We start from the raw sequence: 23,453 nt of genomic DNA, 5'->3' as shown, positions 1-23,453 counted from the left end.
AGGAGTAGGCCTAATGATGGTAGGTGAATGCCTAATGATACTAACAGTAGGCCCACTGCTGATGCGATAGATGGGGGCTGGAAATCGTGGGTTGATTTGAAGACAGAGGCGTAGGGGGGGGGGGGCGGGGACATATGTCCCCGGGCGCCGACCTTAGAGGGGGGGGGGGTGCAAATAGAAAGTTCGAGGAGGGGGTGCAAAACGAAAGTTCGAGGGGGGGGGTGCAAATCGAAAGTTTGTCCCCGGGCGCCGTGAAGGGTCGCTACGCCTGTTTGAATAAGAAAAAAAAGGGAAAACTGAGGAAAGCCAATCATTAGTTAAGTCATGGGTCTGTGTGCCTATTTGTAAGTTCTTTGTAGGTTCTATGTCTATAGCCAAAAATTAACAAAAACTAAAGCTGAAAGATCCGCTTTGATAAGAGTGAGGTGACCTAAAGACGAATGGGTTATGGCCAATCTTGTGTGACTGGTGTCCATTTGAGCTGAACGGACAACGTCATCAAGTCACCAGCCCGGGATCCAAACATACAATTTTTGGCTTTGAGCAGTCATGCGGTAGACTTACAGGGAATAGGCCTGGTTTTACACACGTTTTCAAATCTTATAGCGGGCCGATTATACTCATGAAAAGTGACTGTTATAGGGAGTAGTATCGACATTAAGGTCACATTTCTAGCAATTGGGAGTCAGCTTCAAGTCTCAAGTCAATAAAAAAAATCCAATTATAGGCCTAAATAGACACCATGTGCTTTTCAGGCAGAATGAAAGGAGGGGGGGAGAGATAATCAGCACGGAGGAATTTTAGGGTGGGGGGGCATGGGAGCGAATAGAATAAGTAGGTTATTTATTAGAGGTAGTAACTAGTTTTATGTGGGGTGGTAGACGTTCATTCTAATTGTGAGCATATGTCCTGTAGACATTTTAATTTTGAGCACACATGTCCTGTAGACATTCTAACAAGTTTACTGACAAAAACATTTCAATCTGCTGTATTTAAATGTCAGGGTTTAGCTGATGAACAAGTTTACTGACAAAAACATTTCAATCCGCTGTATTTAAACGTCAGGGTTTAGCTGATGAACAAGTTTACTGACAAGTCAGGATTAGACAGGTGAGGACCATAAAAAAAAAACCTGCCTATCAGTGCAAGCAAAAACTTACTTCATTAAACTTTATTGCTTTTTTTATTTTACAATCTGTCACAGATAAGTCAATAGTTTTTTTTCAAGCAAACATTTTTATTTTATTCAACAACAAAATAAGTGATTTGGAACTCAACATGTTTTTTTAACAAAACTTTTTTCGTCTTTACATTTTCCTGCAACAATAAGTCTTGAAGAAATGAGCTTTTCTAAAATGGTATAAATCAGCAATGTGTCAGACTGACTGAATCAAAAATTGGTTAAACATGGCTTGTCTGGTGGGTGGCAGACTATCATACAGTTCTAGTCCATATGGGCAGGTCACGTTGGCTTGTTTAAAATAGATGACATCGTTCATCTGGAACAAAGATTAGAAGAATCAACAAGGGTAAAAAAAAAAAGGGGGGGGGGGGGAGGGGGTTGGAAGAAATAAAAGAAATATAAGAACCTTTGTAAAATACAAGCTTTTAAATCCACCAAAAAAAAAAAAATTAAACAAACTTGGTTTGTTTTGTAAAACACTTTGGTCTCTCAAGTAACCTCTTACATATTTTAATCCAATGCTTTCACTAAAGGAAGCAAGTTTTTTTATATTTCTTATTTTTATTGTATTTAAAAGCTTATTATTACAAAGGGTTTAATATTTCTTTTACTTTAAAATTTTAACAATCTGTTTTTAATTTTTTGCTCTAATTTTAAACAAAATACATACATCTAATATCTAAAATGTTTGAAATTACTCTTGTTGGTTTTTAAGTCTGAACAAACAAAAATAAATATTGATTTTCTGAAACTGTGGCTATATCCTTCATTGATTTAAGAATAATCAATGATCAATTGTTGATTTAAGCCAATCAACCTTTAAAAAAATCTATAAAATAATCATTAGTTTTTTAAAACATGTATATGAGCTCACTCTTTAATCCAAAAACAGAACAAAATGTCTGATGTAAAAAAAAAAACACAACAAGAATAGATTAAACATTTTCCTCTTTATTTAATGTAAATTTTAACTTAGCAAATAAAAGACTTTTTTTAAAATTTATTCAAACTTTTCCTAACTAGGTGGGTCAAACTGACCAGACAATGGCACACTATAGTTGGTTACTTATTCTTGTGAGCTTCTAGATACATTAACTACACAAAACATGCTTTATTTCAACACAAAAATAATATCAAATTTGGCACATGTGCTAGTTTGGGTTTACTTTACTTGCCATACTAACATGGGTCATATTGACCCATACACATTTTAAATAAGAAAATTAATATAGTAGAGTGGGGGAAATGATATAATCTAAATAAGTTTCAATCAACTTTGTACCCATTCCCACCTTACTGATGAAAGTCAGAAAGATTTTTCAGCCAAGATAGACAACTTTCTGTTCACATCAATTTTTATAACACATTTACTGCTCTTAGCATCTTTGTTACTAAGTAAATTGTAGTGGATTGTTTGATGTACACATGGGAGGTTGTAAGGATGGACAAAGACAACAGAGTACCAACCAATGACTTTTTGGATGACATTGTAGTGGATTGTTTGATGTACACATTGAGAAGTACCAACAATGAGAGTACCAACTGATGATATTTTGGGATACTTCAACAATTTGAGAGAAATCAATCAGAAAATCTTTCTTTCTCTGTTGAATTTGAAAATTTTTGTGCTTAACTGTCAAGAAATTGTTTTAGGAGGTTGTGGAATAGGCTTTGATAAAATAAAGATAAAAGATACCAAACTGATTTATATCCAAGCAGCTGTTGGCAAATTATTATGCATCATCTATACCATAAACAAAACAAGGGGGCCAAATGTTTACAAAAAGTACTTTCTACCAACCTGATCTTTATGTTTAACTATCTGTGACCAGATGTGCTTCCTCACTTCAACTTTATCATCCTGCTGAGAGATGTAGATAAACCTGTTGAGATGGTAGACAGCCAACAGATACATCACAGGTGACCAGACAGGCTGCACAGCTTTGGTCACCAATGATGAGGTGTACAGCTGCAACAGCTCAACATCTGTCTCCTCAGGCTCCAGGTAGTTGTGTAGGGGTGTCAGCATCTAACAGAGTACAGAACCAGATGAGTAGGGGTGTCAGCATCTAACAGAGTACAGAACCAGTTGTGTAGGGGGATCAGCATCTAACAGAGTACAGAACCAGCTGTGTAGGGGTGTCAGCATCTAACAGAGTACAGAACTAAGAACTAGTTGTGTAGGGGTGTCAGCATCTAACAGAGTAGTTGTGTAGGGGTATCAGCATCAAACAGTACAGTACCAGTTGTGTAGGGGTGTCAGCATCAAACAGTACAGTACCAGTTGTGTAGGGGTGTCAGCATCTAACAGTACAGTACCAGTTGTGTAGGGGTGTCAGCATCAAACAGTACAGTACCAGTTGTGTAGGGGTGTCAGCATCTAACAGTACAGTACCAGTTGTGTAGGGGTGTCAGCATCAAACAGTACAGTACCAGTTGTGTAGGGGTGTCAGCATCAAACAGTACAGTACCAGTTGTGTAGGGGTGTCAGCATCAAACAGTACAGAACCAGTTGTGTAGGGGTGTCAGCATCTAACAGAGTACAGAACACAATTTCAAACAAACACAATACAAAACCATTTCAAACAAAACAAAAGAATAGCACAAAACCATTTACAAAATACAAGACAATATAAAGTAATTTATTTATTTTCTGATAAAGATTTCACTTTTTATTTTGAAAAGTGAACTCTAACGCTAACCTCCTCTAGGGGGACTCTCAAGGTCCTCAGCATCTTCCTCCTCTCCCCCCACACAGCCTTCCTGAGCATAGGACTATGTTTCTGCTGCAGGGGCAGCAACACATACATTCCAAACACTGGGTCACCAAAGGACACGGCCTCGTAGTGGTCCAAGAACTCTTGGTAACTGGAGGGATGAAATTAATATAGTTTCAAGTGCAAACAGAATATATTCAGTGCTATTTTTTAAATAATGACTAACCTAATACTAACCTGTACCTAACCCTGACCATTATCATAACTATAAGAGGTATTTGTGTTTTAAAAAGCCAGCTTGACATATTGCTGACCATCTCATATGGAGAGGTCATAGTCAGCTAGACAGTTAACTGACCATCAAGACATATATTAGAAAGCGTATGTTAGTTTAAAACACCTTATGTCCAGAGGGACAAAGGGTTACCAAAACCTTAACAGTTGGTTTTTGTTTTGATTTCTCTAAAAAATGAAACTTACAGGTCATAAAATGATGTGATTCCTGGAATTTTTTCTTCAAAGTCCATTTTATCCAGCAGTTTGTGTGAACTCAGGACCCTGAGCAGGCCAGCCAGGTATTGGTGGACTGGTCTTTCCAAAAATAGATCAGCACCTACAGGTACAGGTCAATCATATGGGGGAGGGGGGGATTCAAGATTACAAATCCTTAGAAGAAACTCTATGGGTTGGTAAAGCTCATGAGTGCTAAACTGAAAAGTCTCATGTTTGAACCCTGGGCAGATGAGGCTCAATGGGGACAGCAACCCAACTAAGAGAGAAAACTCCAAAATCAAACAACTGCTGCCTAGTAGTTTGTTATATGAGCAATAACTCAACCTACCAGCTATAAAAGCACACAGGACCCTAGTCTATGAGCTATCACTCAACCTACCAGCTATAAGAGCACACAGGACCCTAGTCTATGAGCTATCACTCAACTTACCAGCTATAAAAGCACACAGGACCCTGGATAGTCTATGAGCTATCACTCAACCTACCAGCTATAAAAGCACACAGGACCCTAGTCTATGAGCTATCACTCAACCTACCAGCTATAAGAGCACACAGAACCCTAGTCTATGAGCTATCACTCAACCTACCAGCTATAAGAGCACACAGAACCGTAGTCTATGAGCTATCACTCAACCTACCAGCTATAAAAGCACACAGGACCCTAGTCTATGAGCTATCACTCAACCTACCAGCTATAAGAGCACACAGAACCCTAGTCTATGAGCTATCACTCAACCTACCAGCTATATAAGCACACAGGACCCTAGTCTATGAGCTATCACTCAACCTACCAGCTATAAAGGCACACAGGACCCTGGATATTCTATGAGCAATCACTCAACCTACCAGCTATAAAGGCACACAGAACCCTGGATATTCTAACTGTGACAGATATTTTCTCTATCTCCACACTCCTCCAAATCTCCATTGCATAACTCCACTGCAAAACACTGGTAACCATAGCAATGCACTGGGGGGACATGCTGACTCCTGATATGGAACCCCTGGAGACAAAGTGATCTAAGGTGTCACACATACTGCTGTACAACTTTTTTCATTGTTTAATTTATAGAAATCAAAATATATTATTTAACAAAAGTGTCTTGAAAAAGCAAGAAAACTAAATGTGTGTGAATGAAGGTGTGGAAAAAAACAACTGGCAGAACAGTTTTAACAATGGCTTACTGTGATGACGCTAATTTAGGTCAGATAGGTCAAGTAGAAGAAGTTAATAGAAACAGACTATAGCTAGTTGGTTAGAGAGATCAATGAAAATACAGGAGTTGATCGGTCACGTGGGACGGTCAGCTGACGACTGAAGTGTCAGTCTGCAGCTAGGCCAGGAATTGATAGTTAGGTAGGGTAGGAGAATGGACATAAATATGTAGAGAGTTAAAGATAGTATGTTACGATTGGTCATTGGAGTGCGTAGTTAGTAGTAGTAGTAGATAGTATAGAATAGAATAGGCTAGTTAAGTAGGAAGTTGATTGTGTTCATTTTTAATAAAGAACATTATATTTGACTTGAACGTGTGTGTTGGATTCTCTTCATCTTCATCTTCATCACCCTACTCTCACATTTGGTGGTGCATGCTGTTTTTCCCCACCCTAACAACTGGCGGAAGATCCCCAAAACCCCCACCCTCACACTTACCCTTGACTAGCATTATTGTATACATGGATGAGAGGCATATAGATCCAATCTTTTGGCATTAAAATCTCATTTCCATTTTTGATCATCTGTGATAAGATGGCAGAGGGGTTTCCACACAGCAGGTTTCTGAAGATTTCATACAATAATTGTTTTAGCAGGTTATGGGTTCAACTATTTAGTTTCCCGTTTGATAACATTTAAAAAAAAAAAAGAATTAAATTTATAGTAAAGTTTTATCAAACAAATATTTTTAGAAATTAATAGTTCTACATTTTATTGTTGATGAAATACAATTTTTAAAGTATCTTACCTTGAGTTTTGAACTGCCTTTTCCATCCCACCTAATGCCATCAGGAAGTGTCCTCTGATTTTTGACAAGGAAGAATATGTTTCTTGCAATAACTGACATTGGTTGATGTTTATCTGCTCTTGAGTAGCACTCTTCAAGTGTAGAGTTTCAGTAAGGCTCATAGTTGACATGGCTTGAGAAGCTAGCTGGATCTCTTCTCCTTCACTTCAAACAGAAATATTTTTTTTAAATTATTAGGAAAAATAAATTCAATATATGCATGGCAAACATCTTTCTAATTTATATGGCAACAGATGGCTTTAACAATGTCTCTATGAAGCTAAATAAGTAACAATTATTAAAGAGGTGCGTCAAGGCAAATAATGGGAGGCATGTTTGTGATATAAAAATTCTGTTGGAAAAATGCATTTAACCAGAAGTTTATTAATTTTATCTCAATTGATCTTTTTTAATTCCCAAAAACATCTTTTACTTAATGATATTAATTTTATTTTAAAAAGAAAGGGAAGACAGTCATGGCAGACTCTGTTCTAATTACTATACAGTATATTTTGTACACAGCAATGTGAGACTAGTGGTTACCAAATGAAAAAGTGTATTGGTTACCTAATGAAAGACGGGGCAAATATGATGGTGGACATGAGGTCATGGACAAGATGCTCATCTCCGTAGTGCAGTCTGGACAACAGGTTCAAGGCCACTTTGTGGGCTGTGCTCATGTCAGGACACGGCTGAACAAAAAAAGGGGAAAATGTTGACAATATTTTAAATTTTTGTTGGTAGCTTTCATAGAGGTTTAAATTGTAATCAAACAGGTTAGACCATTTTTCTTACTTTTACATTACTGGTACATCTTAACATGCCTAAAGCTAATAAAATGGAGAAAACCCAATGTTTTAAAGATGACTAACAAAATGAAATGCTTTGGGTATAGTGGCCTAGAGTTCTTTAAAGAAAAATATATGGATAAGAAAACCTACCAAAGTGGAACAACAAAACATACCAAAGTGGAACAAGAAAACCTACCAAATTAGAACAAGAAAACCTACCAAAATGGAACAACATTTCAGCCAAAAATACTGGCACAGATTTTCAGCTTGAGTGAAGTGAGAATTGCTGAGGTATGTGGTTGGGGTCACTGTAGTTTTCTTCATGTACTGCAGGATATCCTTGTTCATGGTGATGGGCTCTAGAAGCTGCACAAGGAAGAAATTATACTCAATACATTAAATACAGTACATGAAATTATACTCAATACATGACATTATACACAGTAGGTGAAATTATACTCAATACATGACATTATATACAGTACGTGAAATTATACTCAATACATGACATTATATACAGTAGGTGAAATTATACTTAATACATTATACACAGTATGTGAAATTATACTCAATACTTGATATTGTACACAGTATATGAAATTATACTCAATACATGACATTAGATACAGTACGTAAAATTATACTCAATACATGACATTTTACACAGTACGTGAAATTATACTCAATACATGACATTATACACAGCACATGAAATTATACTCAATACATGACATACACAGTACATGAAATTATACTCAATACATGACATTTTACACAGTACATGAAATTATACTCAAAACATGACATTATACACAGTACGTGACATTATACACAGTACGTGAAATTATACTCAATACATGACATTATACACAGTACGTGAAATTATATTCAGTATGTGAAATTGTACTTAGCACTACATTTATATTCTGAAGGTCAACTTTTTAAAGTTTAGAATATGATAATTTTGTTCGCTTAATCTCTAATGAGGAAAGTTAGTGAAACAAAATATGGCTTTTATGACTAACTAATTATTTCATATGCTGTTGTCAGAGAAGCAGAAGAGCTTTTTTTATCTACACTTTCAGGTAATTAATAACTTTTACTGTTAACTTTTTATTTGAAAAACATTAATATACATACTCATAAATCTTAATAAATAAAGCGAACTTAAAATTGTCCACCTTGTTTATCAATCCTTTATGACGTTTACATAAAACCAGTGCCAGCCGGAGTAAAGAGGAGATAAATCCAAATGGCGAGTGGGGTAACAGGAGGGGCAGGTTCATCTTCCAGTTTTCTTGCTGCTTGTCTCCCCCTTCACTGTCTGCAAATTTAAACACGCCCAAGCTTGGCAGGCTACTGGCTTGTTCCACTGGCTCATTAGCTTTTGGCACCAAGATGTTAGAATGAGAACTGAAATAAATCATTGGTTAAATCCTTCTGTCTTGTGGCCAACTGCAGCCATTCTTTTGGAAGTAGTTAAGTAAGTGGCAGACAAGTTCAATGTTGGGCAAATCCCCTTATCTATCAAAAGAATTATTGTATAAAAGTGCCTTTGAATAAGACAAGGAAAGAAATCTATTAACCTCATTGTAAAAAAATATAGGCAATGTTTACATCAGAATTTAAAGTAACACTGTTGAAAATTTGTTGTAGTAAATTTTAAATATCTAACTATACTTACATTAACACATGGAAAATAAGAGTGATAACAAAATCAATTTTTTTCTATCTGAAGTTTACTAAATCTATAAAACCATTCTGCTTAGTATAAAATTTAAAAACCAACTAAATATTCTAAAAACAAACGGAAACTTACCAAAGATTTTCTGTGATGACAGTTAGACCAAATGAAGACCAGAATGGAGCAAGACATGTCTCACAGAGCTCTTCAATTTGTTCCAGATTTGTCATCTCTGCCACACCACTTGGCTGTTCCAACAATCAAACTTTCACATTTACAAAACACATGACATGCTACACAAAACTACACACTACAGCCACAATACATGGCTGTTCCAACAATCAAACTTTCACATTTACAAAACACATGACATGCTACATAAAACTACACACTACAGCCACACCTCTTGGCTGTTCCAACAATCAAACTTTCAGTCACATTTACAAAATAAACGACATGCTACATAAAACTACAATATTTATGTCTTTACACTGTCCATATGTCAGGCCTTAAAATATTTGATATAATAAAAGTTGGAAGAGTTGAATTTATTTTTTTGCCGAGTGCTTAAGTTAAAAATGAAAAAAAATACTTGACCTTTTTACTTTCTACCTCGTAATAAGTTGCCATAAAGTTGATGCACACAGTGGGTAAATGTAAACTTTGTTTCTGGGGGGAAAAATAAATTAACCATCTTTTATATATATTTCTTTTCATTTGTAATTAAAGTTTCACTTATGTCAATAAGAAAGTTGGCTTTTAAAATAGCTAACTGATGTGATTACTGCCTTTTAAAATTAACCACATGACTACAAAACAATGGAATAAAATTGTCTAGTGATTTAGAAAGGCAAACTAAAGTTACATGGATGGGATAGCTGGATCCTATGTCTCTCAACAGCTGAACAAGACATCGTTTGATTGGATGATTTAAAGCTGTCACATGACTCCAGTTGATGTCTGGCTGAACAACTTCCTTAAAACTGCTCTCATTATGGCTGAGAAAAGAGGACATAAAACATAGATACTAATTTAAAATGGATAAATGACATAATTATTATTATGAAATCAAACATTTAAACTTTAGAAACGAATAAAATAAATTTAAATACATGGAAGGATTTTATTTGAGTCTAATGCTAGAACTGCACAATGAAACAGTCAAAAACTGCAGGATCATTTAATAATGACAGGCTTTTGGAAACTCAGCACTAAAAGGAACTAACTTTTTCAAACCCTGCACTTGTTTTGAATCTCCAGCCAGAGAAACAATTTTCTCCAGCACACTAATCAGCCCAACATCAAATCTTGTGTGGTCACTTCTGACGTCTGAGCTGGGTGGTTGGTCAGGGGAGCATGTACTTTCCAGCTTACCCACGGCGTGGACAATGTTAGGGTACAGGTCACTGGAATACAAAGTGGACAATGTTAGGGTACAAGTCACTGGAATACAAAGTGGACAATGTTAGGGTACAAGTCACTGGAATACAAAGTGGACAATGTTAGGGTACAAGTCACTGGAATACAAATTGGACAATGTTAGGATACAAGTCACTGGAATACAATTGGACAATGTTAGGGTACAGGTCACTGGAATACAAATTGGACAATGTTAGGATACAAGTCACTGGAATACAAAGTGGACAATGTTAGGGTACAAGTCACTGGAATACAAAGTGGACAATGTTAGGGTACAAGTCACTGGAATACAAAGTGGACAATGTTAGGATACAAGTCACTGGAATACAAAGTGGACAATGTTAGGGTACAAGTCACTGGAATACACAGTGGACAATGTTAGGGTACAAGTCACTGGAATACAAAGTGGACAATGTTAGGGTACAAGTCACTGGAATACAAATTGGCCAATGTTAGGATACAAGTCACTGGAATACAAAGTGGACAATGTTAGGGTACAAGTCACTGGAATACACAGTGGACAATGTTAGGGTACAGGTCACTGGAATACAAAGTGGACATTGTTAGGGTACAAGTCACTGGAATACAAAGTGGACAATATTAGGGTACAAGTCACTGGAATACAAAGTGGACAATGTTAGGGTACAAGTCACTGGAATACAAAGTGGACATTGTTAGGATACAAGTCACTGGAATACAAATTGGACAATGTTAGGGTACAAGTCACTGGAATACAAAGTGGACAATGTTAGGATACAAGTCACTGGAATACAAATTGGACAATGTTAGGATACAAGTCACTGGAATACAAATTGGACAATGTTAGGGTACAAGTCACTGGAATACAAAGTGGACAATGTTAGGGTACAAGTCACTGGAATACAAAGTGGACAATGTTTTATAATAGTAGATGTATGTCATGGCTTCATCACTAGTATAACAAACTATAATTTATGTTAATAGCTACTCACAAATAAGCTTGAACAGCAAAACCATAGGTAGCACAAACTCTCCATAAAGCAAAAGCTTCAGCATGAAGCAGGGTAGCCTCTGATGATGGAAGCTGTAAATCGCTGGTGAAATAAATTATTTGTTCATAAAAAGATTACCTCAAAAAGGACTGCATTAATCAAAAACAGTTATAAATTAATTAGGTCAATTAGGTCAATGAAATTTGTTACCTGACAGGCACTGCTAGATACCGCAAGATTTTAATGACCAGTTGAAACTTTGAAGTCTGTAAATATTTTTCAAGAGAATAAAAATAAAGCAAACAATTATTAAAACAATTTAATAATTGTGTGAAGCTAAATGATGGGGGACAAATTTTATTTTGCTGAGCTTAGCCACTAGACTTTTAAAAATGTGTTGGACTGTCTGTTTACCAGGATACAAGCCATGTTCCTTCCACTCTGACACAGCACCCGCATCAGTCGCAGCGCAGCAGGAAGTGGAACACCATACACGTTGTGGACAGGCTGACCAGCTTCTAATGGACATTATTACAGAAATGAAAAAAAAACTTGTCTTAGTAAGTTATCAGTGAAAAGTTTTAATATTTTAAAAAAACTTAACTGGAACTAATACATTGTAACTAGTTGGACAGAGTAATTATTTGTAACAGGGTAAAATATAAAACCCACCTTCAATATACCAAGCAGTTGGTAGAAAGTCTTGTACAATTTTCTCTAATAATCCGGGACACTTCTCTATCTGTAAGACAAGTTAGAGCTACCAACATGAAAAGGATCACAAGAAGTTTTTTTATTTAAATTATTTGAAAGCAGAAGTGCATCAATAAAATCCTCAATACGACATAAGAAAATAAAGCTGTAAAAATGTATTGACCTCGTATGCCAATGTAGCCGAGTGTTGAGCGACTCTCCTCAATATCTCCAGCATCTGAACGACAGTGCTGGCCTGAGGTCTGACACTCACTAGTATGTAGCGGAAGCGAGTGAGGAGCTCCATGCGGGTCACAAGGGCCTGAACAAAAAAAAAACAACTTGTTGCAAACTGTTTATGTACCATAAGGAGGTAAGAAAAGTTCCCTAAGACATGAAGGTTTGTCTGTATCTTTGAGCTCAGCATGTGAAAGGATTGTGTGGTCAGCATCATGTCCCTAATGAATAAGGTCTTTGTTACAGCTGGGTGTGATCAGGGACCACATACAGGCTCCAGAACTTCCAAAACTTGCAATTTAGCAACCCATTTATCCTAAACATTAATTTACTTAAGTTGAGGAAAGAAATTTTTTAAATGACATTTGGGCGGAATGATTCAACAATTCACAGCAGTTTCTCTGGCTTTACCAGTTATTTGAGGCAATGTATGGAATTCTAAGATGGGTGTCTGGGTAAGAAAATATTTTGTACCTGAACTACATCTCTCTTAATGACATCAGCATCAGTCTCAACCTCTTTGTTTTCTTCATCCATATCCTCTGGCTGCGACTCTTTCTCTAGTGTTTCAGTGGGAGTTAAAGCAGGGAGGACATTACCCTGGTACCAGGTCCATGTTAGGTCAATGGCTTCCTAGAGATGGCATCAAGTTAAACAGTTAAAGTAGGGAGGACATTGCCCTGGTACCAGGTCCATGTTAGGTCAATGGCTTCCTAGAGATGGCATCAAGTTAAACAGTTAAAGCAGGGAGGACATTGTCCTGGTACCAGGTCCATGTTAGGTCAATGGCTTCCTAGAGATGGCATCAAGTTAAACAGTGACAGTAAAAGCAGGGAGGACATTGCCCTGGTACCAGGTCCAAGTTTGTATCAATGGCTTTTTAGAGATGTTAAAAATGTTTGGCTATACTTGGACTGTGCTTTTAACTTGAAGTAATAAATTACTGAAGAAAACTAACCTCATCCAAGGGGTTAAACAGAAGGGCATGTAGAGCATCAATGGCTGCAGTGATGGCCCCTGACACACTGTCATCAAGAGCCCAGCGTAACAAAATCACAGCTCCGCCAGCTAAAATTGCAGGAATTATGGGAGTTTCAACTTTCCCCACATAAACTCCGGATTTAGCCTAGTAGATTTAATGGTGCATTATTAATGAAATTATTTTAAAACAAATACTTTTAAATATGTTATGGTATACAATTGAACTGAGTACATTCCAAAATTCTCTGATTAAAGACGAACTAAAAATTGAAAAAAATAGAATAAAAAACTTTTACATTAGAAACTACCCTGGCAAGGGTGTGAAGTGCGAGGGACCTCTGCTGTAGGTTAGAACTTCTGGCCAGTTGAAACAGCTCTTCCAGTGTGTAGCCAGCTCTCTACACACAGTCAAATAGATATAGAAGCTTGTAAGAAACACAAATCAACTCTCACAGGCTGATTTGATCACATTAGACTGCACTAAATATGATTTGATTCCATAAAAATTAGACTGCACTAAATATGATTTGATTCCATAAAAATTAGACTGCACTTAATATGATTTGATTCCATAAAAATTAGATTGCACTAAATATAATTTGATTCCATAAAAATTAGACTGAACTAAATATGATTTGATTCCATAAAAATTAGACTGCACTAAATATAATTTAAATACATGAAATTTAGACTGCACTAAATACAATTTAAATACATGAAAGTTAGACTGCACTAAATACAATCTAAAAACATGAAAGTTAGAATGCACTAAATACAATTTAAATACATGAAAGTTAGACTGCACTAAATACAAACTACATGCATGAAAGTTAGACTGCACTAAATACAATCTAAATACATGAAAGTTAGACTGTACTGAGTACAATCTAAATACATGAAAGTTAGACTGTACTGAGTACAATCTAAATACATGAAATTAAGACTGCACTAAATACAATCTAAATACATGAAAGTTAGACTGCACTAAGTTAGCACCAAACCAACCTCAGGTTCCTCCCCATGATGGTGGAGTCCCATGTTGACAGGTAGATCCACGTCCACTGGCAGGAGGTTACCTTTAAAGTCAAACCTGGCAGCTCTACCTGTCTAGATACACACAACACAGGTGAAAACAAAGGTGAAACAACCACCATCTTTCATAAAGTTGTTCTGGAGATATTAATAACATTAAAACAAATACATTCATAGTTACATTACTCAATGTTAAGATTGTGTTACAGATTTTATTAAAGTAAACAATGGTTGTAAACATTTAAGAAGGGACAGACTAGAAACCCCTTTGTTTAAATTTCTCATTGTAAGAAATGTACAAAAATACATCAGTGGCATAGGAACTGGAGGTTCAACATTAAGGCTATAAAATGTAAACTTAAGCTGGACTGTTATCTGTTGTGTACTGAAGTTGTGAATTTAATAAAGAAGCAATACATAGACTTTAATATACTGACTCAAGTTAATAGCTACATGTCTCTAACGTTGGAGTTGGGACACGTTAAAAATAATTATACCATCAACAACAGTCCACATACCTACACTTCCCTAAACTAAGCAATACTTAGGTTTGTTTTAATTTGTTCAAAAACTATCTCAATCTGCTCCAATATAAAAAGGTTGACCAAGACTAGAAACATGTATTGAGCCAAACCTCAGATGATAAGGAGGACGGGGGTGGTAGATCTTTCATCCACTCCAGTTTGTCCTTTTCAACAGTTGTCATGTGGACCCAGTTCTTGTCAGGTTTGACAGGCAGGTCAAGCTCAGGGTCAGCTGGTTACAGAGTTAAATGGTTACAGAGTTAAATGGTTACAGAGTTAAATGGTTACAGAGTTAAATGGTTACAGTCAGTTGGTTACCAAGTTATATGGTACTGTCAACTGGGTATTAACCGGCTGATGTTCTATGATTTTTCCAGAAACAACCCAACAAGACAGACACACTTAGTATACAACTGACCTGATCAGACCAGGCACACATAAAGCTAACAAGTGGCCAGAGCCAGGACACACAAATAATGACAACATTGGACTATGACAGACACAAGTTTCCAAGACACACCAATAATGACAACATTGGACTAAGACAGACACAAGTTTCCAGGACACACCAATATTGACACCAGCGGACTATGACAGACACAAGTTTCCAGCACCTTTCTTCAGCTGCTTTCTCTTTTCTTTTTGCACAGAGAAAGTCCTGGCCTGCTCTGGGACATCCCCTGCTTGTCTCCCTTGTTCTTCTTTAGCTTTTCTCTTGGCCCTCAGGAACTCAACTAGTTTGGGATCTGGACATTTAAAAAAAGTATTATCTTACTTATGGGTTTAAAAGTATGAATAATAACAAACCACCAAACACTCATATAAACCTACAACTCACCACAAAACACTCATATAAACCTACAGCTCACCACCAAACACTCATATAAACCTACAGCTCACCACCAAACATATAAACCTACAGCTCACCACCAAACATATAAACCTACAGCTCACCACCAAACACTCATATAAACCTACAGCTCACCACCAAACACTCATAAAAACCTACAGCTCACCACCAAACACTCATATAAATCTACAGCTCACCACCAAACATATAAACCTACAGCTCACCACCAAACATATAAACCTACAGCTCACCACCAAACATATAAACCTATAGCTCACCACCAAACATATAAACCTACAGCTCACCACCAAACATATAAACCTACAGCTCACCACCAAACACTCATATAAACCTACAACTCACCACAAAACACTCATATAAACCAACAGCTCACCACCAAACATATAAACCTACAGCTCACCACCAAACACTCATATAAACCTACAGCTCACCACCAAACACTCATATAAACCTACAGCTCACCACCAAACATATAAACCTACAACTCACCACCAAACACTCATATAAAGCTACAGCTCACCACCAAACACTCATATAAACCTACAGCTCACCACCAAACATATAAACCTACAACTCACCACAAAACACTCCTATAAACCTACAGCTCACCACCAAACACTCATATAAACCTACAGCTCACCACCAAACACTCATATAAACCTACAGCTCACCACCAAACACTCATATAAACCTACAGCTCACCACCAAACACTCATATAAACCTACAGCTCACCACCAAACACTCATATAAACCTACAGCTCACCACCAAACACTCATATAAACCTACAGCTCACCACCAAACACTCATATAAACCTACAGCTCACCACAAAACACTCATATAAACCTACAGCTCACCACCAAACATATAAACCTATAGCTCACCGCCAAACACTCATATAAACCTACAGCTCACCACCAAACACTCATATAAACCTACAGCTCACCACCAAACATATAAACCTACAACTCACCACCAAACATATAAACCTACAGCTCACCACCAAATACTCATATAAACCTACAGCTCACCACCAAACATATAAACCTACAGCTCACCACCAAACACTCATATAAACCTACAACTCACCACCAAACACTCATATAAACCTACGGCTCACCACCAAACATATAAACCTACAACTCACCACCAAACACTCCTATAAACCTACAGCTCACCACCAAACACTCATATAAACCTACAGCTCACCATCAAACACTCATATAAACATACAGCTCACCACCAAACACTCATATAAACCTACAGCTCACCACCAAATACTCATATAAACCTACAGCTCACCACCAAACACTCATATAAACCTACAGCTCACCACCAAACATATAAACCTACAGCTCACCACCAAACACTCATATAAATCTACAGTTCACCACCAAACATATAAACCTACAGCTCACCACCAAACATATAAACCTACAGCTCACCACCAAACATATAAACCTACAACTCACCACCAAACATATAAACCTACAGCTCACCACCAAACATATAAACCTACAACTCACCACCAAACATATAAACCTACAGCTCACCACCAAACATATAAACCTAAAACTCACCACCAAACATATAAACCTACAGCTCACCACCAAACATATAAACCTACAGCTCACCACCAAACACTCATATAAACCTACAGCTCACCACCAAACACTCATGTAAACCTACAACTCACCACAAAACACTCATATAAACCAACAGCTCACCACCAAACATATAAACCTACAACTCACCACCAAACATAAACCTACAACTCACCACCAAACATATAAACCTACAACTCACCACCAAACATATAAACCTACAGCTCACCACCAAACATATAAACCTACAGCTCACCACCAAACACTCATATAAACCTACAGCTCACCACCAAACATATAAACCTACAACTCACCACCAAACATATAAACCTACAGCTCACCACCAAACATATAAACCTACAGCTCACCACCAAACATATAAACCTACAGCTCACCACCAAACATATAAACCTACAGCTCACCACCAAACATATAAACCTACAACTCACCACCAAACATATAAACCTACAGCTCACCACCAAACATATAAACCTACAACTCACCACCAAACATATAAACCTACAGCTCACCACCAAACATATAAACCTACAGCTCACCACCAAACACTCATATAAACCTACAGCTCACCACCAAACACTCATGTAAACCTACAACTCACCACAAAACACTCCTATAAACCTACAACTCACCCCCAAGCACTCATATAAACCTACAGCACACCACCAAACATATAAACCTACAGCACACCACCAAACACTCATATAAACCTACAGCCCACCACCAAACATATAAACCTACAACTCACCACCAAACATATAAACCTACAACTCACCACCAAACATATAAACCTACAGCTCACCACCAAACATATAAACCTACAGCTCACCACCAAACATATAAACCTACAGCTCACCACCAAACATATAAACCTATAGCTCACCACCAAACATATAAACCTACAGCTCACCACCAAACATATAAACCTACAGCTCACCACCAAACACTCATATAAACCTACAACTCACCACCAAACATATAAACCTACAGCTCACCACCAAACACATAAACCTACAGCTCACCACCAAACATATAAACCTACAACTCACCAATCATCTTCAACAGCTTCTGCTGCTCATCTAGAATTTCAGCCTCAGACATGGAGGACAACTTCTGTACATTTTCTTCATGGATGTTCTGTGACTCTAACTTGCTCTGTGAAGCACTCAGCCCAGCCCCATCAATGACACATGGACCAGCAACTGATGTTTGGAATCACAATGGAATTCAAGTTATCTTTACAAAATCTTACTTGAAAATTGTAAGAAAAATACATTTGTGTATTCAAGTTATACATACGAGGCCAGCATGTTTTTAAGTTCAATATTTAAAGATGAATATTTAAAGATGTTTATTAATATCCAGGTCTAACCAACCTTTATACAGCATGATATATCCAGATCTAACCAGCCTTTATACAGTATGATATATCCAGATCTAACCAGCCTTTATACAGTATGATATATCCAGATCTAACCAGCCTTTATACAGTATGATATATCCAGATCTAACCAGCCTTTATACAGTATGATATATCCAGATCTAACCAGCCTTTATACAGTATGATATATCTAGGTCTAACCAGCCTTTATACAGCATGATATAACATTATCTAACCAGCCTTCAATATGTACAAGGTTATATAACCAGATCTAACAAACCTGAGATTCCTGGTGTTGTCACCTGACTTGACCTTGACCTAAATTTACTGACAGGTCTTTGTGGTTGAGGCTGTACACCAAAATGGCTGGCACTCAAGGCTTCCACTTGCTGAGCAAACAAACTTTTTTTTCTCACACTGCCTGAAGAGTTTGGGTTCTGTTTGGTAAGGGGAAAAAAACATTCTCAATCTTCTTAAAAGACAGTACTCAAAACAACTTTAATGCCCTTGGGTAAATTTTCCTAGGAGAAAAATGTTCAGCTCACCTGTTGGCTGAGATTCATAGGCAGGACACTTGGGAAGGCTTGTTTTCCTAAAATAGGGGCGTTACACATCTCATTTCTTGTATCTCTTTCCTGGACATGATAGAAAAGGGAGTTAGCCTAACTGTTAGGACAAAACTATATTGCAATTAGCAAATTTTGGATTTTAAAAAACCTTCCAGTATTTATTTATTTTTTGCAACTGCAATCCAGATGGAAAAAACACATTGAGTAAACTCAACTCTAATGGATACCTGGCATTTTTCAGGGGAGAACATGGGTGATTTAAGGCCAAGTGGTCTAATTATCAGCAGCGATCTATTTTGTCCGCACTTAATTTGTCTATTATTATTTTATCAATCAAACTCAAGAAAGGATTTTTTTTTAAATAAAATTTAACTTACAATAATTGTAGTTAACACAGCTGCCAAGCCTCTGTCTTGTCCTGAACAAAATATAAGGTAAAAATAGTTAAAATCTCGAAGTCAAGAAAAACTTTTTTTGGTAAATGGAATTTTTTGTTAGACAAAAGTGTACAGTTAAAAGAACAGTTTAAAAATTATTAAATGTAAAAACAAAAACAAAGATGTTATGAAAAATGAGATCATTACTGTCCATCATTTCCTCAATGTCTGCATCACTGCTAGCATTATCTCCAGCCTCATTTTGTTTTCTGTCTGATGTGTCTTGGTCACTAAATCCAACTTTTGTCTTTAATTTCTTTAAGGGAACATCAGCTTTACTACCAGATGCCTCTACTCCTACAATTATAATGTATTTTATATATACCTTTATATATATGCAATATATATACACATAAATATATATGCATTTATAATCGTTGAAAATTTGGAGCTACATACTGACTTATTGTTGAACAACAATCAATTAGCCTACCTTCCATTGTAACAACATCTCTTTTATCCTCTTCATCCTTTTCTGTTTTGCGCTTATCTGGACGTTTGATTAAGATAGAGCTAGAAGGCTGAGATGAAGCTAGAAACTCTTTTTGTAATTTTAGAAGATCTTCTTCATCTTCTTTAGAGTGTGGACGTCTATCCATTTTCTAAACTTGAAAACTGTTTGCTTAAAAATGCATCCCTAGTAAAATCAGAAACAGAACAGTACTAGTAGGCTTATTTTGTTTATTTTACCAATCTGGTGAACAGCAATAATGATTTGATACTCAACAAAAGAAATGAAGAGAAGTTACAGAAGTGTTGTTGTAGTACTCTTTTGAAAGTGTAGAGAATAACTTACATTTTGTTTTAGTTTTAAAATATAATTTTATTGTTAAAAAAAATGTTAAAAATAAAGTTCATCGCCTTATCTGATCAGTAACACTCGTACTATTACTACCAATCACTATTAACAATATTCTGTTTCCATGTCATTTAGAATTTTAAATCTTGATCTAGCTATTAAAATTAACCAAGTGATTACGCATATCGCAGAGTGTTACCAGCAAACGAAGTGACTATGCACATCGCAGAGTGTTACGAGTATTTTTAAATTCCATATATGGTATCAGGAAAATTATTCAACACCCTATACATATATAACTAATACTCTAATATACAAATTCAGGTCCAGTAATAGATAATCTACTACATATAAATTAATAGGCTATTATGTTTGGAATTACCATATATTTCGACCTGCAGTAAGAAAATGAAGCAGTGTTTATTTCCTTTGGGATTTGCCATCTTGTGATTGAAAAGGCTTACTAATGAGTTACCTTTTCCTTTTCTAATACTGTTGAGTCAACAGTGTGGCAGCAGAAGTTCATAGACCTGGAGCTCAGAGTTCAAACCCAGGGTTAGCACGTCCAGTATTAGTGTCTTTTTTACATTTTATTTTTTTCATATTGAAAACATGACGTGTGATTTTTTAAATAAAATTTCCAAACATCGTCACTCATGTGATTGCTTGCTTACGTTTACTATCTCGTGGGTGAAAAATCCTACCACAGTCGGTGGGGTAACTGTGAGTTCAGCAGGCCTATAGCATATGTCATAGAATGAACACAAGTACACAAGATCGTCAGTGTCTTACCTTCCCTCTCCCCCCCCTTCAAGTCAAGCAAACTGAAAAATAGACCTACTTCTGGTCATTTTTTTTTAAGTTCACATAGGCTTAATATAATAATATAGACTTAGATCTACTACATCTATCACACATGCTAGATAGATAGCTGTAAAAACATTTTACTAAAGAGCAGTTTGATTTAGCTAGATCTAGGACTATCATCTGACCTACTACTGACATTAAACTGTTTTTTTACAAGTACTAGATCTAGAATCTAGATTCTTATTAGGTGTTGAAATAAAACACTTAAACTAGATCTAGACTAGATCTATGTCAACATTAAATTGCTAAGATGAAAAAAAAAAAACGGGCAGTCTAATTTTTTTAGATCATGCGCAACGTAGGGTAAAGATTTAGCTCAGTGCTAACCGCGCAAATGCGGCCTAAAATAAAATCCAAATTGCAAATACTCAAGTCAATACCTCTTCCACAATCACCAGCAGTGCGATTGATGAATTGAATTCATTAGGCCTATTTTTTAGTATTTTATTAAGTAGATAGAATTGTTAAAATTTAAAATTAACAGTTAAAATACTAATTAATAATTTAATAGTAATTAATTAATACTTACTAAAAATAGAGAAAAAATCTTTGTTAGAAGTTTAATTATTATATAAATAGATCTATATATATATTCCCTCTCACCCCTCCCTTTTCCTGCCAGAGATAATTTTTAATTTCATTGACCTAAATTTAAAATTTAAGTGAGTGACACTGACAGTTGTCAGTGTGAGTTGACTGAGTGACTGAGTTATCGGCTCGGCATGTCACTGTGATTGAGTTGACTGAGTTGAGGCCACACATTAAGGGTTAACTAAAAATATTGTCCTAATATCCAATCAATGTAATGTATTAAAGTAGATCTAGATCTACATGTTTTATGGTGCATTATAGAATCTAGATCTAGAATCTAGACTACCTTTACTTGTAAAGTTGTTACAGCTCCTCGGTTTTTTTCTACTTTCGATTTACGAAAAACGGTTAGTGTAGTTGTCATTAGAAAACTATTTACCCGAAGAGCAATACGCTTAATTGTTAAATTTAAAAATAATAGGCCTAGGCTATTGAAAATAAAATTAATAGTTTATTGATTCTAGTTATCCTAATTGTTTGAACTTATAAATACAGTATTTTAGTAGTTTATTAGATTACTATTGTTAAATACTTAACAAACTGACATTTGGTTAAGTACTAAGTAAGTAAGTCGGTTATGATTTGTTTTTTAATCATTTTATTAAAAAAACCAACCTTATAAACTTTTTAATAATAGTTTATTGATTCTAGTTATCCTAATTGTTTGAACTTATAAATACAGTATTTTAGTAGTTTATTAGATTACTATTGTTAAATACTTAACAAACTGACATTTGGTTAAGTACTAAGTAAGTAAGTCGGTTATGATTTGTTTTTTAATCATTTTATTAAAAAAACCAACCTTATAAACTTTATAAACCTTATAAACTTGTAATAAATCTTATTGCAGAATATAAATTATTGGCTAATTTTAAAAAATCAAGAAAAAACTAGATATCTTTGTTAGGGATTGAGATATTGTTTATGCACTTCCAGAGTTTCTTCCAGGCATCTCTTCGGGGGGGCTTCGCCACCCCCCCTCCCCCCGAAATTTTTTTACCGCCCCCCCCCCGAAAATTTCAAGTGCCCCCCCCCCCCCCCCCCCCCCCGGAGAAAAAGGTCTGGAAGAAACACTGTTCACTTCTTCTAACTTCTGTAACATTTTTTAACATTTTCGTAGGCTACCAATTTTCATACAATATATATATATATATATATATATATATATATATATATATATATATAGTATATAGATCTAGATGTCTAATAATATCTAAGGACTCCACCTCATTTTAAAATTCAATATCAAATACTAACATAACTTTGTCTACAAAATTGTTTTAAAAGAAAATTATGAAATCCAGTGAAGTCAACATTATATATCCATCAATTTTATCCTGTAAAATTTTTGCAAAAATAAGAATAAAGATAATCAATGGTAATACCAATACCATCCGTACTGCATAAGAAAATATTACAAAATGATTAATGGTTTTAAATATTATTATGATTTTTCATATAATAACAAATAGTTAAGTACAGACGAAATGTCTTAACACTTTTTTTATTCATAGCCTATCCTAGCAAAAAATTAAAATATGCATAACTACCAGAGTAGTGAAATTATA

General features: G+C 35.9%; 1 protein-coding gene across 2 annotated transcripts; it reads right to left on the bottom strand.

Annotated features, from left to right (window-relative positions):
• Positions 1 to 1,265: 1,265 nt before the first annotated feature.
• LOC131930594 (RNA polymerase II-associated protein 1) lies at positions 1,266 to 22,225 on the bottom strand. Of its 2 annotated transcripts, none has more exons than XM_059287159.1 (32): positions 22,178 to 22,225; positions 20,062 to 20,265; positions 19,776 to 19,925; positions 19,569 to 19,609; positions 19,168 to 19,257; positions 18,903 to 19,059; positions 18,291 to 18,443; positions 15,363 to 15,494; positions 14,859 to 14,980; positions 14,198 to 14,299; positions 13,489 to 13,590; positions 13,170 to 13,337; positions 12,686 to 12,844; positions 12,159 to 12,296; positions 11,954 to 12,023; positions 11,696 to 11,799; positions 11,492 to 11,547; positions 11,282 to 11,383; positions 10,118 to 10,297; positions 9,757 to 9,889; positions 9,489 to 9,560; positions 9,027 to 9,139; positions 8,389 to 8,620; positions 7,427 to 7,573; positions 6,984 to 7,108; positions 6,378 to 6,581; positions 6,068 to 6,193; positions 5,260 to 5,417; positions 4,381 to 4,513; positions 3,886 to 4,051; positions 2,985 to 3,212; positions 1,266 to 1,499 (listed from the first exon to the last, which is right to left on the bottom strand). In XM_059287159.1, the coding sequence occupies exons 2-32, from the start codon at positions 20,225 to 20,227 to the stop codon at positions 1,377 to 1,379; spliced, it is 4,152 nt and encodes a 1,383-aa protein (XP_059143142.1). In that variant the 5' UTR covers positions 20,228 to 20,265; positions 22,178 to 22,225; the 3' UTR covers positions 1,266 to 1,376. The 2 variants fall into 2 exon arrangements, with proteins under 2 accessions (XP_059143142.1, XP_059143141.1); XM_059287158.1 differs by lacking the exon at positions 22,178 to 22,225 and adding an exon at positions 20,810 to 21,151.
• Between the last annotated feature and the right edge of the window lie 1,228 nt (positions 22,226 to 23,453).

This window comes from Physella acuta, unplaced genomic scaffold (assembly GCF_028476545.2).
Source record: "Physella acuta isolate Inbredline_101_S28 unplaced genomic scaffold, ASM2847654v3 ptg001808l, whole genome shotgun sequence".
Classification (NCBI taxonomy): domain Eukaryota; kingdom Metazoa; phylum Mollusca; class Gastropoda; family Physidae; genus Physella; species Physella acuta.
This window is presented reverse-complemented; position numbering and strand designations above follow the sequence as displayed.